An 18,020-nucleotide genomic window follows, 5' to 3' on the forward strand; every position below is an offset into this window, starting at 1 on the left:
AGAGCTTCTGGACAGGAGCACAAGCTGCCCACCCCACGGGGAATGGAGCCAATGTTTTATAATAACTGTAAGTGGAGTATCGCCTTTAAAAATCACAAATCACTATATTGTGCGCCTGTAACTTATGTAATACTGTACAGCTACTACACATCAATTTAAAAGAAGAGGAGCAGAGTAGCAGGCATGAAATAAGTAAGATAAAGGATTTAGTGTACAGCACAGTGAATACAGCCCATATCTTGTAATAACTTTAAATGGAGTATAATCTGAAAAAATCACTTTGGCCACCTAATGTGAAGAGCCAACTCACTGGAAGAGACCCTGATGCTGGGAGAGATTGAGGGCAGGAGGAGAAGGGGGCGACAGAGGATGAGATGCTTGGATGGCATCACCGATTCAATGCACATGAGTGTGAGGAAACTCGGGGAGATGGTGAAGGGCAGGGAGGCCTGGCGTGCTGAGGTCCACGGGGTCACAGAGAGTCGGACACGACTGAGTGACTGAAGCACGAGACACAGCACAGTGAATGCAGACAATATCTCATAATAACTTTAAATGGAGTATAATCTGCAAAAATAGTGTACAGCTGAAAGGAATATATATTGTAAATCAATGATACTTTACTAAATTTTTTTAATTGAAAAAAAAAACAAACAAAATACTGCTCCAGCGATAACAGAAAGAGGAACCAGATGAATGTAGAGAACAGAAGAGGTGAGTGTGGGTGAAGGGTGTGTGGGAGCGCGTTCCGTCTGGGCACGCTGAGAATGTTTTATACTAAAAACACAAGTATTAATAGGTCTGTTGTAGAAAGAAGCATAACGTGCATGCACTTTATGTGCAGAGAGGTGCCATGTGCTCACCCATCACCTTCTCTCCATGGACAGAAGAAGGACCCCTCCCTGACCCGGAGCCCGTGACCATCCTGGCGAGCGGGCCCCGGCAGCAGGAGCAGGCCGCTCCCAGGGCTGGCTCCGGGGGCGCAGGACGCAGGTCTCGAGCAGAGCCAGCAGAGGTGCATCTCCACTCCCGCCGCCCAGCCTGGCCTGACGCCCACCCTGAACAGCGTCTGCCCTTTGTGCCTGGTGGTACTGCTGTCCAGGAACAGTAAGGACGGGCTCCTGGCTTCTGTGCTCCTTGGAGTGCGTGCCTGGCTCTGTCTGGCCGACTCTGTTCCTCTGCTTTCCAGGAGGGACCATGGTTTTCCTCCTTTATTTTCGTTGATGCGTTTTCAAGCTCGCTTTTATTGTTTCGGTTTTCATTTCCCGGGGATGTATTTTTTCAGTGATCCTTTCCTAAGTAATTAATTGTTCCAGCCACACTGATCAATCGGTTCCAACTAGCTGGCCCACTGTCAGGATCCTGCAGAGGCTTCCAGAAACTGTTGGTTAATGAAAGTTTTGAAGACATAGATGAATCCATGCCCTGATTTATGGCCAAGTTTCCAGGATCGAATTGTCTTGCAACAGAGCACAAGCATAGTCATGAAAACCACCAGGGTCTTACTGCTGATGTTAAGGGTCTGGAAACTTACGCTCTCGGAATGCGGCTTGGTGTCAGCTTGTTCTGCTCTGGGTGGAACAAGGTGCCTCGGGGCAGGTGGGATCCATGGAGGCCGGTGGGACCCTCCCCCTGGCGCATGAGCCCTGTGGGTCCTGCTCTCTTGCTATCGTGCTCTGAGTCACGTGCAAAGTCCTCCTAAGAAGGACCCCCGGGCTCCCCATGACCTTCCCCCAGCTCCTCCCTACACCTCGCACTCCAGCCATCTGTCCCCCACAGAGAAAGTTCCTGTTCCTTTCCCAGCAACCTGAAAGTCCTTCCCCTGAGACAGAACCTTCCTCCCTGAGTGCACAAATGGCGTCTGTTTCTGCTCACCGCTGCGTTCCTCATGCCAGACTAGGGCCTGGAGATAAACACATGCTATAAACACTGTTGAGTAAACGCAGGTTCATCCATTCAGACTGTACCAAACAACCGTCTTAGTCCGTTCTGTTGCTCATTGTGATACAGAATTAAAGGAAAAATCGCAACCAACGACACCATCAAATCGGTGGAACCTATACCAAACCACTGCTGAGCTTTACAAACTTGCTGGCATACCGAGTGCAGCACTTTCACAGCATCATCTTTTAGGAGCTGAAATAGCTCGACTGGGATTCCAGCACCTCCACTAGCTTTGTTCGTAGTGATGCTTCTTAAGGCCCACTTGACTTCGCATTCCAGGATGTCAGGCTCTAGGTGAGTGATCACACCGTTGTGGTTATCCTGGTCATGAAGATCTTTTTTGTATAGTTCTACTATAGTTCAACTGTATATTCTTGTCACCTCTTCTTAATATCTTCTGCTTCTGTTAGCTCCCTACCATTTCTGTCCTTGATCGAGCCCATCTTTGCATGAAATGTTCCCTTGGTATCTCTAATTTTCTTGAGGAAATCCCTAGTCTTTCTCATTCTGTTGTTTTCCTCTGTTTCTTTGCATTAATCACTAAAGAAGGCTTTCTTACCTCTCCTTGCTATTCCTTGGAACTCTGCATTCAGATGGGTGTATCTTTCCATTTCTCCTTTGCCTTTGCTTCTCTTCTTTTCCCAGCTATTTGGAAGACCTCCTCGGATAACCGTTTTGATCACTGTCTTGATAACAGTCTTGATCACTGCCTCTTGGACTGGAAAAGGTCAGTTTTCATTCCAATCCCAAAGAAAGGCAATGCCAAAGAAAGTTCAAACTATCGCACAATTGCACTCATCTCACACGCTAGCAAAGTAACGCTCAAAATTCTCAAAGCGAGGCTTCAACAGTACATGAACCGAGAATTTCCAGATGTTCAAGCTGGATTTAGAAAAGGCAGAAGAATTGTCGACATCCGCTGGATCACAGAAAAAGCAAGAGAGTTCCAGAAAAACATCTACTTCTGCTTTATTGACTATGCCAAAGCCTTTGACTGTGTGGAAGGCACACAGTCACAACAAAATGTGGAAAATTCTTCAAGAGATGGGAGTACCTGACCCCCCGACCTGCTTCCTGAGAAACCTGTGTACAGGTCAAGAAACAACAGTTAGAACTGGACATGGGACAATGGACTGGTTTCAAATTCGGAAAGGAGTACATCAAGGCTGTATATTGTCACCATGCCTATTTAACTTATATGCAAAGGACATCATGTGAGATGCTTGGCTGCATGAAGCACAAGCTGGAATCAAGACTGCCGGGAGAAATATCAATACCCTCATATATGCAGATGGCACCACCCTTATGGCAGAAAGTGAAGAACAACTAAAGAGCTTCTTGATGACAGTGAAAGAGGGAAGTGAAAAAGCGCGCTTAAAACGCAACGTTCAAAAAATGAAGATCATGGCATCTGGTCCCATCACTTCATGGGACATAGATGGGGAAACAATGGAAACAGAGAGAGAGTTTATTTTCCTGGGCTCCAAAATCACTGCAGATGGTGACTGTAGCCATGAAATTAAAAGACGCTTGCTCCTTGGAAGAAAAGCTATGACCAACCTAGACAGCATATTAAAAAGCAGAGACATTACTTTGCCTACAAAGGTCAGTATAATCAAAGCTTTTTCCATTTAGTTCAGTTCAGTTGCTTAGTCGTGTCCGACTCTTTGCGGCCCCATGGACTGCAGCACCCCAGGCCTCCCTGTCCATAAGTCATGGTTTCCCAGTGGCCGTGCATGGATGTGAGAGCTGGACTACAAAGAAAGCTGAACTGATGCTTTTGAACTGTGGTGTTAGAGAAGACTCTTAAAAGTCCCTTGGACTGCAAGGAGATCAAACCAGTCCATCCTAAAGGAAATCAGTCCTGAATATTCATTGGAAGGACTGATGCTGAAGCTGAAGCTCCAATACTTTGGCCACCTGATGCAAAGAACTGACTCACTGGAAAAGACCCTGATGCTGGGAGAGATTGAAGGCAGGAGGAGAAGGGGACGACAGAGGATGAGATGGTTGGATGGCATCACCGACTCGATGGACATGAGTTTGAGCACGCTCCAGGAGTTGGTGATGAACCAGCAAGCCTGGTGTGCTGCAGTCCATGGGGTCCCACGGTTACACGACTCACATGACTGAGCGCCTGAACTGAACCGAACCGTGACTCCCACGTGCGCCCCCGCCAGCCTTTCCTCCGTTATCCTGTAAGAGTCCAGTCTGACACCCTGTGTCCCCGCTTGCTCCCACGTCTGCCCCGGGCGCCCCAGCCACTCCAGTCTCCGTTTCTCCTCCTCCAAACGCCACTGCCCCCCAAAGCATCCAAGGCCGCCCCAGCCAGGGGTCATCTATCCTGCGAAGGCATCACTGAGCTGCCTGTCACCTCCAGGCCCTGCACCACTCTACGGGGACTGCAGCTCTCCGCTTCAGGGTGACCATACCTGTCCCTGCACGATCCACCTGGAGATGGCTGTCTTCCCATCGTACCCTGGTCGGAACTGGAGCGTGGCCGAGCGAGGGCTGATGTTGGAAATGACCAGATTGGATGGAGCACCAGGAAGTTCTGGACACAGAGGAGAGAGGGAAGGTGAAGATTTAAATCCTGCCACAGCTCAGGAAAGGTCACGTCAGCAGCAACCACTTCCAACACGCCTTCATACCCAGACAGGGTTGATTTTCACAACTGCCAGAGCGAGAAACACAGTGTTTCCTCCGAGGCTCCTAGAAGAACCAAAGGGCTGAGTCTCCCTTCTGACAATGCCCTGGTGCCTTTGAAAGAGGATGGGGAGCGGGCATGCACCCCGAGTAGCTCCGGGCAGCTTGAAGCGGGAGGTGTGCGGGTCCCAAGCCGTGGGCTTCTTGGCTCTGGTTTCCAAGATAACCGGACTCAGGTGAAAGTGCAGAACTCACCCCACTCTGCCCAGGCTCTGTTGCTCTGGCAACTGAACAAGGGCAGGTGGGCTCTGCGTGTGGCCCCTCGTCTGCGGCCACCTGTGGCTAAGCCTCCTCCTTGAACAGAGGCCCTTCTGCAGGTTGATCCCCCTGGCCCGCCCCCGGGAGCCTGTCCCACTAGAAAGTGAGATGCTGTGGGTTCATAGTGAGAGCTCTGACATTACTGGGCAACTGAAAAATGCTCGAGGAAGACCGCGGGATGCAACGAAGGCAAGAAAGACGTGACACCGGTATCAGGAAAGGCTCCCAGATGCGCCGTGTCCAAGGGACGACTTCTGGACTCACTGTCTCTGGGGTGTTTAAGACCAGGTCTCGCACGGGGGCAAAAGGACCACTCTGGTGATGGTTCAGGGCTGGCACACAGCACATTGCTGGGCCTTCAAGGGTCCTTCCCACCTCACGTTTAATGAACTTGAAGAGAAGACTATTTAAATCGAAGGACAGGTGATTCTGTATATCTGTCAGCTCTCTGGGTTCTTTAGCTGGTTCTCCAGTCACGAATGGATGTAAACTTTGAGCACCGCAAACAGATTGCAGCCCAGAGTGATGGTCATCATGTGCGTTTTCTTGGTGTGTCCCAGGATAGACCCCTGGGTCCTGGGGACCTGACCATCAGGGAAGCAACAGCAGCCCCCGGCCTGCCCCCAGCCAGGGTATCAGGCCCACTCAGCGTGGCCAGGCCCAACTCCCGCAGCCCTTCTCTGCATCCGGGGTACTGCTGCTCACAGTCATGCTGGGGCTGAGGCCGCTCAGAGGTGAGGCCAGCTGGCCACTTGGCCCCGGGTGGACGATGTCCAAACCATCCAGGGAATAAGCTGGTCGCTCAGGGATGCTCCGTGTTACCCTGGCCACTGTCCATTAGCCGGTTCTAACGAATTAAATCACATGGCATCATCGCCACCTCATTGTCACCAGTTACTAAGGTCCTAACCACGTTTTGAATGTGTGCTCTGGGAGCTGCTGTGTGTGTGGAATCCATGAACCTCTCTGGAAGCCAAAGACTTCCTTCTTAAGAAAGGACACGTGTCTTACGTAAATGCCTTGCTACGCTAAGTCGCTTCAGTGGTGTCCGACTCTGCGCGACCCCATAGACGGCAGCCACCAGGCTCCCCAGTCCCTGGGATTCTCCAGCAAGAACGCTGGAGTGGGTTGCCATTTCCTTCTCCAATGCATGAAAGTGAAAAGTGAAAGCGAAGTCGCTCAGTCGTGTCCGACTCTACGTAAATGCCTTAGAGAAGACATCTGATCGGCTCAAGTGTGGGCCCTGGCCAGCAGCGTGGGCGCCACCTGGAGTGCGTCCTGGGGCAGGCTCTGCAGCCTTGCTCACATCCAGGGGGTGGCCACGTGGCAGTGGGCCCAGCACAGACTCGGGGCGGGGGTCGAGATGGATGCACAGGACAGTGTGAGAAGCCCTGCCCGAGAGAGTGGATGGTGGTGGCTGTGCGTCAGGGAACGGACAGCCTGCCACGGGACCCCAGGCTCCTGGCTCCCCGAGGAGAGGGCTGCAGGGATGACCACTGGCTTCACTCTCGGGGGCTGTCCTGCTTTTCTTAGAGACCCAAAGGAGGCGACCGGACGGCTTCTGGAGAGCACAAGGTCTCCGATTTAGCTACAGAACTGAATCGATGGCCCCACAATGTTTTCTCACATCTGTGTGTTGGTGAATTCCTGGGAAAAACGCTTTCATTTTAAATGTAAACCTTGGAGAGAAACAGTTGAGTGCAATTTCTGAGGCTGGAATGAGTGTGAACGTTTAGGGAGATGATCTGACTTCCAGAAAGGCCCCACGGAGAGTGGGGCCACTGGGCCCCGCCGGGGGCGGACGCGCTCCCTGACCTTCACTGAACCCCGTCTGCCCGCTTCCTCCCCACCTTCTCCTCCTCACAGACCCACACTTTTCCTGATAGCTGAGAGGATACTTTTGTGCTTCTTAGTCTTAACTGCAATAATTCACTGACCCCGACCATCCGATGCCAGGGCTGACACCCCTCTTTCAAAGGCCCCCAGTGACTTCTGCACGAAGATGCCCACCAACTCAGAGCAAGAGCGAGGCCCAGGGGACATGGCTGCGGGGAAACTGGGGCGCGAGCGTACTGACCTGGGGGCACCCCGGAGGAGATGGTGGACGAGGTGGGCACACCGGCGCCCGCGGCGGTGACAGCTGCCACGTCGATGGTGTAGGTGGTGAGAGAGGACAGCCCCTGGATCTTGTACTCGTGCGTCGAGCTGTTGAGGGTGAGCGTGAGCCTCGAGGTGCTCTGCCCATACACCTCCCAGGAGACCTGGTAGCCTGGAAGGCAGGCGGGGCACAGGGTCAGTTCTGGGGTTCGGGGAGCTGGGGCGGAGGTGGGCGCCCCCTGGTCTTTGCGGGGCTCTGAGAACAGTGGGGAGCCCAGCGGGGCTGCCAGTCCAGGGCCCATGGGGACGAGACCCCAGCCACAGGGGGCAGCAGGAGGATGGGGCTGGGGTCTTGGCAAACTCCGTCCCCGGGGCAGGATGGAGGGGGGCCTTGGGGAGGATGGAGGAGGGGCTGGGGGAGGAGGGGGAGGGGCTGGGGAGGACAGAGAGGGGCTGGGGGAGCAGGGGGAGGGACCCGGGGAGGACGGAGTGGGGCTGGGGGAGGAGGGATGGGGTGCCTGGGGGAGGATGAGGGGCCGGGGGAGGACGGAGGGGCTGACGGAGGAGGGCTGGTCTGCCGTCCTCTGTGCAGCCTTCCCTCGTCAGATGATGCACGCGCTTCATCCGCATTTCCATTTTTATAAACCCATATTTTCATCACCCGGCGCCCTAAATCAGAGGCTTGCTCCTGGCTTGCAACTAATTTGTGGAAACGCTGCCGCTCTTCCCTTATAAAATGATTGATAAAGCGCTTTTTGCGGTAAAGTTTCTCCCCCGCCCACTAGCGTTGCTCCCAGCCCTCCTTCCCCCTTGAACCTGTTTTCCTAGCGTGACACCAGGTCCCCCCCACCCGTGCTCAAGTTCATCCGTCGGGGCCTCAGGATCACAATTCATTCAGCCTTGGGTCCCATCGCGATCCGGGGCTCAGAGAAAAAAGACCCAGGCAGCCCTGAGTCGCTGCCTTGCGGGGGTGTGTTCTGTGATCAGAGAACACTTCGGAGCGCCCCCCCCCCACCCCCGACGAGGGAGGCGCTGATGGAGGGGCCCGGGCCGGGGCGAAGTGCTGAGAGCGTTGTTCTTCTGTCCTCCCGGCCGAGAGCGTGGAGAGAGAAGTGCTGGGAGGCTCTTTGTGCTCCTTCTCACTCTGATGAAGCAATAAATCGAGCGAGAGACTTGCACTTGCAGGTAAACAAGAATTTAGAGGAGAGTCTCGGGACTTCAGGACTTTGGAGAAAAAAATAACGCTAGAAGCCTCTGCCCGTCAGCTGCCCCGCAGCCTGGCGGCCTCCGCGGGCGGGGGTGTGGGGGTGGGCGTGGGGCGCGGCCCTTGCGGGGGGCGGGGGCGGGGCAGCAGGCCGTGGAGGACAGGGGGGCCCTGCCGCACACGGCAGCCCCCGCTTCCCTGAGCTGCACTTCCGGCCGCGGGGTCCCCACCACGGGCCCACGTGAACCGAACCGCGGACTCGGCTGCCTCCCGGACCCCTCCCCTCCCCGTCGTTCTGCGCACAGAGGACGGTGCTCACCCCAGACCTGAGAGGCTCCTCCCGGCTTCCCGCCCTGACCTGCCCTCCCTCACCCTCAGAGGCAGGAACACCCCAAGGCTCTAAAATCCATCCGTTCTTTTTTTTTTGCCGAGTCAGACTTTTGGGACTAAGTGTACAGTGAAAAGCAGACCACCCAGCAGGGCAGTGAGGACCGGTGACTTCACACACGCCGTGTCCATGACCTGTGATGTCCTGAGTGCCCCATGCGCTTGAATTCACTCAGCCTCGGACGGAGCTCTGAGGCTGCAGCATCACTGCCCCCGCCTCACGGAGGAGGGCACCAAGGCCGCGGCTCCTCACCCTCCCAGGGAGCGCCCTCCCAGCCCGCCGGCTCTGGGGAACCCTGCTGCGCCCAGGAGGACTGGGGGTTGTCCGAGGGACCTCCACTCTGAGAGGCTCGAGTTGGCCCCGCACGCACCGGACAAGAAGGGTGCTGTTACACACTCGTGTTCTCATGCGTGCCGTTAACATCACCACCTTGTCCGCCAGACAGTTCTCTTTGTTTAAAAGCTGTTCTTCATCAAGCTTTACTAAAATATAGCATCTTGTTCTGCATGGCAACCTGGAGTCCAAACACAGCGCTTCCAGCACCCTCAGCAGAAGAGGATGAGCAGGGCTCCATGGCACGGCAACAGTCTGGTGGGCGGCCGTTGTGGATGCAAATGAAGCCAAGCGCACAACGGAAGGCCCTCACACGCTCGGGAAAGGACGCGGCAAAGGCCAGCGACAGCAGCGGGCCTGGATGCTCCGCACAGAGGCATGGAGCGTGGGCACGTGGTGGGCAAGGCCCCTGCAGGCAGGCCTGGCCGGAGTGCTCCTCGGGGCCCGGTGCGGGAGGAGGGAAGAGAGAGCCCCCTTCCCAGGGTGTGCCCTACCTGCTCCAAATGCTGCCTAACTGAGACTAATGACCAGTGGGGCTTCAGAAACGATTCCCTGTTGAGCTGAAGTTCATTCTCCACGAGAGAGCAGTGCATCCAATCGTGAGCTGTCTGTCCGTGTCTTCCTGCTCATAAATCAGCGTTTGGGGGGGACCGTGGGGAATGCTGCCTGTACAGGGGCAGCGCGGGCGGAGTTCGCTGGGCGCCCCGCGCCCCTGCCATCTCCCGCTGGCTCCTTCTGGGCGCTTCAGGGGAGCTCCCAGCACCCAGTCTCCTACGGGTGTCTGGGCCACAGAGCGGCCCGTGCGCAAGACTGGATGTTGTGGTGCCATCTGCTCAGCAGCTTCTCTGACGGGCATTGACGGGATGGCTTGGGAGGGATGGTGGCTGGTGCCCTGTAGACGCTTCCTGAAAGGGGCTTTCGGAGGCCAGGTTTGCCCACAAACACAAACACGGTTTTCTTTTGCTGTACTTGGTGGGATTCTCTCCCTTCAGCCTGTAAAAGGCCTTTGGGGTGTGGCTGGCGTGCCCCACGGGAAACCAAGTCCGTCTGGGGGTGCTGCCCTGCATGTCCAAGTGGAGCATCCAGGGCAGGGAGGGTCCCACAGAGGGCAGGGGTCCTGGGGGGTGACTGTGGGGACACTGAAGCCGGGGTCTGGCCTCTGGGAAGGCCCCCTCTACCTGCAGCTCATCTTACGGAGTTGAGGGGAGAGGTGAGGCAGAGAACAGACCAGGAGGAACAACGTGCCCCCGAGGGAGGCATGGTTGGAGCGGAGCGTCTGCCTGAAGCTCTGACCCTCGGAGCTGTCACTGCACACCTGCTTCCAGCCCAGGGCAGGGCGGCCGGCTCTGAACAGCGCGAGCTGCGAAGGCCGAGTTCCATGACAAACAGTAGCTGTTGCTGGTGACTGCAAGTGTTTGTTTAATAAAACACGAAATTGGGTTCATTAAGCCCTATTAGCTGCAGGAATTGATGGTCATCAATCAGGAGTGTTGGCTGCGGGTGCCCAGCCTGGGGAGGTGGGCACCACTCGGGGGGGTGATGCCCGTGGGTTTCCCACAAGGCTGGACACTGGAAGGGAGAGGCGGGCGGTTGCTGGGAGGCCTGGGAAGGGCCGAGGGTGCGACTGTCAGTGGGAGACCTTCCAGTGGAGTCTGTCCACCGAGGCGTCCTGGCCAGGTTTTTGAAACGTACCCCCTTTCTGTGTATCCTCAGGGCTGAGCCGATGAAGGCGAAACGTCTGCCTGCCCCGCGGCGCCCCGGCCCCCTGAAGTCCGTGGCAACTGCAGCTCTCACTCACTCTGATTTGGGCCACAGGTGTCCCCATAGGGCTGAGCTGGAAGGACTCCCTCCACGTGGGGGCCGCTGCTCGGCTTTCAGTGCTTCTGAGTTTGCTTCCCTCTCGCTGGTCGTCTGATTTCCTCCCTTTGTGCAGCTTAAAGCCCCAGGAAGCTGGATTCCTCTGGGTGACCGCCCTTCTCTGCCACACCACCCCCGCCACTTGGTCTCATTCCTTCCAGGTGTCTTCCCTACACATGCGGCACTGCGTCCTCTGCCCAGAGGCCTCAGAGTGTGAGCAGACTGGGCTTTGGAGGTCTGATTTCCGTAGGGACTGTCCCCCTTTCCTGGACTTAACATCATTCACAGCTTCTTGAGGGCAGATCTAGATTCATGCATTTATTTAAGAGGGTCAGAGGCGGCATTGGCTCAACGGTGCCCCTAGTGGCGCCTCCCGGATCGGAGCACTCCCCCTGTAGGGGGTCTGGTTGGGCGAGGTGAGCAGAGGGCACCTTCCTGAGCAACAGGAGAGAAGCGGGGAGCTCAGCATAGGGACAGACCCCGGGCTGTGTGTGGGGGGCTGTGTCTGAGGCCCCGCGTGAACCTGCGGCTGGAGCCAGTCACAATCCCGGGATCAGAGCATGCCGTGAGCCTTCGAATGCACCCTGTCTCCGCTGCGTTCCCGGCGGTTACAGAGATAAGGACATGGAACCGTGTGAACACCACGTGGGGCAGGAAATTCGGGAGGCGGGCGGGGCCCATCGGATTCCAAGCTGGAGAAGCTGGGCAGTGCCCGTGGCGCACACATCTCACTGGGAGCTAACTGGTTACTTAGGAAGGAAATGCAGACATTCTTCTTTCAATGAACGCATCTTCGTCTTTGAAACGGCTGTTCAGTTGCCGGGATATAATACTTATAAAAGCTGTCTGCACCTAACCACTGAGGAAGCGGAATCGCCCGGCCTTCCCCTGGCCAGCGGCACAGGCCCCAGGAACACGTGGAGCGAAGCCCCGGCCCTGGGCGGGGAGCCTGGGCCAACCCCTGTGCTGCGTGTGGATGATGCGATTTAAATGGAAATTCAGCCCTATAATCTGGAAGGTTCTTCAAAAACCTCTTCTACAAAATGAAATCATTAAAAGTCCTACCAAAGTGAGCCGTTCCCCTGAGACGGCACTGCAGGAGAAGGAGGCGGCCGACGCGCAGCCTGGGGCCCTGCTCCCTGGACGCCCCTCACTTGCAGTGCCCCCCGGGTGGCCTGGCATCGGGGCAGGGGACAGGCGTGGCCTGGCCGCTCTCTGGGGTGGGGCCAGGGGGTGGGGGAAGGCGGGGGCAGGGCCACCCCATCACGGTGCCTGTGTTCGGCTCTCCCTGCCCACCCGAGCCCCAGCCTCCTCAGCTGTAACACTGCCGTGATCTCAGCTGTCAACTCCCTCCACGGCCACAAGATTACGGAAGAGAAATAGTGGTGAGAGGACACACCCGGAGCACGAGTCTCCTGGGCATGTCAGGGGCGTGTTGAACACGCCCAGGAGACCGAGCCGGCACGCTGGGAGGCTGCAGCCCAGCCAGGAGGCGCCCACACGAGGCGAGGCCCCGGGACAGGTCTTCCCCCCACCTTGGCCCTGTGACAGTCACCCTGCAGGCCCTGGGCACCCGGGCGCTGCCAGCTCTGGCGCCTGGAGCTGTGTCTGTCCCTCTGTGTGTGGCAGACTTGTTTTGCCTTTTCTGACCACAGAGACCCTTACCTGTAATGATGCCGTTTTTCTCCAGGGGCTCCTGCCAGCTGACCTTGAGAGACGTGTCCAGAATCTCAGTGAAACTCAGGTGGCCCACGGCTCCCGGTTCTGGAAATGAGAACCAGAGACATCTGTTAGCATGCAGCCTGATTCTCTCCAGACGGATTGGTGGGGAACGTCTGTCTGTGGAAGGAGGCAGGAGCTGGGACCAAGCCTGCCGGTCAGAGCCCTCAGGAAAAGCCAGAGAAAACCCAGAAGCACAGGGTCTGAGATGTTAGAGGGACTGGGCTACGGTCACATGAGTGATTTCTGTCGGCCTCACCCCGGCCTCGTTGAGAACTGCAGAGACCGGCAGTGGGAGATGCGGACGCAGTCCCTGCTCTTTCTCCTCATCGGATCTAGTTGAACAATCGGGCGGTTGGACCCCGCAGGCTACTGCTTACTCCAGCGTCCCTGACGCCCCTGCATCCGTGTTGTGTGTCTGTCTCGTGTGGGGCCGCAGCCAGGAGCCCTGGCCAGGAGGCCGGGCCGGCCATGCCTGGTCGCTGGCCGATGCCTGCCAGCCTGATCCAGGCTGTGACCTGCACTTACTCTCCCCAGGGAGCCCAGGGGCAGGGCAGGCGTGAGAAATTTCCAGCAAAAATTGCATGTTTCCCTTGAATTTCCCTGACAGTAGCCTCCTCCTAAGGCAGGAGGGCAGCGCAGCAGAGCTGCAGTCGCTTCAATGCTGGGCTTGGCTGGGCCGAAGCCTGGTCCCTGCTGGCCGGCTCTGTGGTCCTTAGAGTGGCTAAGCCTTAGTTTGCTCATCTGCGAAACAGGGAAAATAAAAGTAACTCACGCTGCAAGGTAATTGTGAGAAAAACATGTAATAAAACACGGAAGCGGTTAGCACGTCCCCGGCCTCACAAGAACGCTGACTGACGGGCTGCTGTTGTCAGTAGCTGTCAGTTATCACGCCATCAGAACATGGAGTCGTTTCTAAGCTGAGCTTACTGTCGGTTTGCAAAGCGCCGGAGAGAAGAGGCCTGAAAGGCCAGCACGTGAGCTAAACAGGTCCGGACTCTCAGACCCAGAGGGTCGTCAGGAGTCCGCTCTGACCCTGCCCCGGTTCTCTGGCTGTAGAATTCCACGCCGGCTCAGAGCAGGGATGCGCAGGGGCCAGCCTGGAGCTGGGTCCAGCACCCAGGTCTCCTGCCTGCCCTGGAGGGACTGCGGGGGCCACCAGGGGGCTCTGAGCCCACCGCCTGCTCCAGCTCCTCCAGGCTGAGCACTCCAGCGCCCCCACACCCGGTGCCCTCAGGGCCGCCTCCCCAGGAGGTGGGAAGAGGTGACAGGTGACTGTGCCCACAGTGACGGGTCACACGTGCTGGTTAGGTCCCCTCTGTGCCGCGTGGCGGGGGGGCAGGTGGGAAAGGAGACCCTGGAGAGGAGGCGCAGTGGTCAGACGGGGCGGGGGCTGGTGAGGCGGGGGGAGAGGAAGAGAGTGGAGGTCCCTTGCGTCCCAAGTCCCGAGCCGGGCATCGTGGGGCGCCTGGCGGCACCCCTTGCACCCGCAGTTCACCAGCCCTGCTCCGCGTGCCTCTCTGCGGTGGCACCCCCCACATGCACCCCTCTGCCCTTTTGCAGGAGAAGTGCAGGGGAACGTTAGGGGGAGGAAAGGGAGGAGCAAAGGCAGATTCACAGGGGAGACAAGTGTGCTCCTTGCTGGGTGGGGAACCAGGTTCCCACTGGCCTCCCGTGGACACCTCTGGGCAAGGGCACACAGAGAGCTTCTCACAATAACAAAGCATAGTTTCTTCAGCCTAGAACAGGAGAGCATGAAGTCAAGGGTCCCTGGTGTCCATCCTGGAGCCGAGCTCAAGGATTCCAGCTAACCGGCCTCAGCCCTGTTCTGCCCACTGTCAACCCTGTAGAGACAGCAGGATTTTAAGGCGAATCCCACACCTGGTACCCAGTTGGTACTTGGACAAAGCCTCTGAACACACCTCATGATTTAAAAAAAAAAAAAAATGATAACAGCCTCAGCAAATTCACTCATCTGGGCGAAACTTTCAAAAGACTCTTTATGGATAAGCTCATACACTCTGACAAATTTCACTCTCTGAGTGTGGAACACCGTAAAGCAGGATGGCTGTCAAGACCGTCTCGTCCTCCTCCAATTCTAAGATTCCAGAAAGACACTCTGACGGATTTTTGAACTGACTTGTTCTTTTTTTCGATCGATAGAATAGCGAAGAAAGCTTTTTGCTCCTTTTATGTTCTCAGTGTTTCTGCTTCCTGGATTCCTGCCCAAATATGCTTGTCCTCTAGCTCTGCTGGAACCAGCTGGCAGCGTCTCGGCTGAAATTTATATTCTGTTTCCTCTCTGCTGCGCTGCCCCCCCTCGCCCCCTCCCCACAGTTCTTATTTCATCAGAGCTTTGGAGAAGGAGGTGCGCTGTGTGTGCAGAACTGACCAGGGCGCCATCTACGTCGTCAGTATGGGGTGATGGGGGCCATTTCGCTGGCACGCAGAGCCCCAGGTCCTCTTTTAAAGGCTGCACCCCCAGAGCTGACAGCAGCCCTGTGCGTGCTCAGTCGCTCAGTCATGTCTGACTCTGTGTGACCCCGTGGACCATAGCCCTTCAGGCTCCTCTGTCCATGGGATTCTTCAGGCAAGAATATTGGAGTGGGTGCCCATGCCCTCCCCCAGGGGATCTTCCTAACCCAGGGATTGAACCCGCATCTCTTATGTCTCCTGCTTTGGCAGGCTGGCTCTTTACCACTAGTGCCACCTGGGAAGGCCAACGGCAGCCCACCTCCCACCTCTCAGGGAGACCGTCCACGCCCACGAGGATGCTCTGTCTTTCTAGGTAGGACCGACAGGCTCCCTGTCTATCAAAAAATGGTGGTTCAGTTAGAAAATTCTAAAAAGATGATGTCACTGCTACTCTTCTCAACTCTCAAGAAACTTCTCATTTCTCCTTCTTACTGACGGTGGACCTGGGGCCCTGAAGGCCCTGCTCCCTGGCCGCCCAGCACGGTGACGTTTCTCCTTCTTCCTGACGGTGGGCCTGGGGCCCTGAAGGCCCTGCTCCCTGGCTGCCCAGCACGGTGAGATGTTCCGCATGGCCCGAGTCTGTCTTTGTTGGTGTTCACTCGCTCAGTCGTGCCGACTCCTGGTGACCCCATGGACTGCAACTTGCCAGGCTCCCCTGACCTGCACTGTCTCCTGGGGTTTGCTCAGTCGCATGTCCACTGTGTCTGTCTAACTGGCAACAATAGAGCTTTTTAAGTCAAGAGTTCAGCCGGGAGTCTTCTCTCATTTATCTGAAGTTCCCTGCTTTTGGCACTTGTTATTTTTAGTAAGTGTCCTCTGGAAAGTAATACCCAGTGTCCAGTTGGACCTGCTGTGGCTGGAGCTGAGATGCTGCCCTGGGCTCTTCTCTCAGTAATGAATGGAAGAAAATGCCCACATGATGAAGAGCTGCGAGGGATGCCTGAGGCGCTCCGAGAATTCACCGCCGCCTCCCTCAACTGGGGGTGGGGGGCTTGCCTTCCCACTCGCCTGCAGTCATAAAGGAGTCAGCTGTATTTCCTTCAGGGCAGTGGAGAAGGGGCCTTCCAGCAAGCAGAGCTCCTCCTCTTCCAGAGCCCCCTCACCCCGAGGCCCCCTGCTCGCCCCTCTGCACACAGGCTCCAACCAGCCTCCTCGCACACGGCAGGGCCAGGGCCTAGCCAGCCTCCTGCTTCTCTGAAGCCCCCTGATCCCAAAGCTACTGCACCCACTTAGGTGGTTTAACTGCTAAGGGCCTCATACTCAGACGCCCCGAGGTAGCACTGATTTCAAGCATTTCCGTCTGTGGTGAGACTGCACGCTTCTGTTACAGCCCCAGCCTTTCCTGGGAGAACACGGTCACAGTCGCTAAGTGCTGGACTCCCAAATCTGCTTCTTCAGGCCTGCTGCTGCCTCGACGTGCGCGGGCCCCGACTGCGCCCCGCGTCCCAGCCCTGGACCTGCCTTCACATTCTGGTCACGGCCGTCACCGCCACCCCGTCACCCGAGCCGCACTTTGCAGAGTCATCCTGGAGAGTCCCTTCTGCCCACCCTGGCCCTGGGCCCCGCCAGCCCTGGCCCTCTGTAACACGCCTCTGTGTCTCCCCTGTGCTAGCCCCGCGTCCGGGGCACAGGCTCTCATGATTGTCCGCCTTCTCCCCAGACTGCATCACCTTGGTCTCTAGTCCATCACCACAAAACCTCCAGACAGAGCTTTGAAACCACTCGAGCCACAGCCCCACGGGAAGTCCTTCCGTGGTCCCGAATGCCTAGACGGCTCCTACTACGAGTCTTAACTGAGCCGTTGAGATCCCTCTGGTCAGCTCCCAGCTTATTTCTCTAGGGTCACCCGCACCCCATAGATACACGAAGCTAAGCTGGACAGGACAGTGGCCCAAGCCTCTTTGATGACTAAGGGGTCTTGAGGAGACCCTTGGAGAGGGGACTCACTGTCTTCATGCGTCCGTATGAGCTGCGGCGTGCTCGGGGGCCCGTCCCCGGGGGTGGTGAAGCACAGAACGGACGTGAAGTAAGCAGTAAACTTCTTCAGGTTGGTGATGTACCCGTGGTGGACTCCGTGGAAGTCTGGGGCAATGGTGACGACAGTGACAGCTTCGGGGACGTCATCTGGCCAAGCCAGAAGCTGGGATGGAACAGGGTGAAAACGAGGTTTAATTTCATGCTTTCAGCCTCAAATCTGCACCAAAATTTTATTTTGTGATAATATGTCTTCGAAGAATGCAAAATCATGATCAAGAAATTTACTATAGTCTACATTTTATAATCTCGCTGAAAAATATGGATTTTAAAAAGATATCTCACAGACTACTTGAGTACAAATATGTATATTTATGGGCTTCCCAGGTGGCGCAGCGGTGAAGACTCCGCCTGCCAATGTGAGACAGGCAGGAGACGTGATCCCCGGTCGGGAAGATCCCCTGGAGAAGGACAGGACAATGCACTCCAGCATTCCTGCCCGGAGAATCCCACGGACAGAAGAGCCTGGCGAGCTACAGTCCCTGGGGCACAAAGAGCTGGACGTGACTGAGCAACTGAGCACGTGTATATTCCTATATGCATTTTATACACGTGTATATAGAATATCTACTGTAACTCACATTGGGAAAAAAGACACTTCTCAAACTTTCACTTTCTCTTCACTTAAACTTGTTGCAGAACATACATATATTTAACATTAAGAAGTAAAGATGACATTACCTGTTATTTGAATGGATCAGTACAATGAAACATCAATACAAATATTTTTCTGGATGGGCACCTACTCTGACTCAAAAAGAAGTCCTAAGTTCAATGGGAACAGTGTTAATTATTTATAATTTATCTCATGCCGGTTTTCTAAAAATGGATTTGGGGAGACTGATTATGAAAATCGAACTGTTAGTTGCTCAGTCATGTCTGACTCTTTGCGACCCCATGGACTATGGCCCTTCAGGTTCCTCTGTCCATGGGATTTCCCAGGCAAGAACACTGGAGTGGGTTGCCATTTCCTTCTCTGGGGATCTTCCTGACCCAGGGATCAAA

The 18,020-nt window shown here is 56.0% G+C and overlaps 1 protein-coding gene across 5 annotated transcripts in view; it reads right to left on the minus strand.

Moving 5' to 3' along the window:
* Positions 1-18,020, minus strand: part of SDK1 (sidekick cell adhesion molecule 1) — a 746,454-nt gene that overhangs the window by 106,029 nt on the left and 622,405 nt on the right. For 4 of the 5 annotated variants that reach the window (XM_024985294.2, XM_059881629.1, XM_059881630.1 and 1 more), the window contains exons 19-22: positions 16,929-17,121; positions 12,453-12,551; positions 6,986-7,177; positions 4,377-4,498 (exon numbers count right to left, since the gene is read on the minus strand). In XM_024985294.2, coding sequence (XP_024841062.1) covers positions 4,377-4,498; positions 6,986-7,177; positions 12,453-12,551; positions 16,929-17,121 — 606 coding nt within the window. Of the gene's footprint in view, positions 1-4,376; positions 4,499-4,595; positions 4,802-6,985; positions 7,178-12,452; positions 12,552-16,928; positions 17,122-18,020 lie in introns of those variants that run through there. The other variant, XM_059881632.1, reaches the window with a different exon arrangement.

The sequence above is a fragment of the Bos taurus genome, chromosome 25, assembly GCF_002263795.3.
Source record: "Bos taurus isolate L1 Dominette 01449 registration number 42190680 breed Hereford chromosome 25, ARS-UCD2.0, whole genome shotgun sequence".
Classification (NCBI taxonomy): domain Eukaryota; kingdom Metazoa; phylum Chordata; class Mammalia; order Artiodactyla; family Bovidae; genus Bos; species Bos taurus.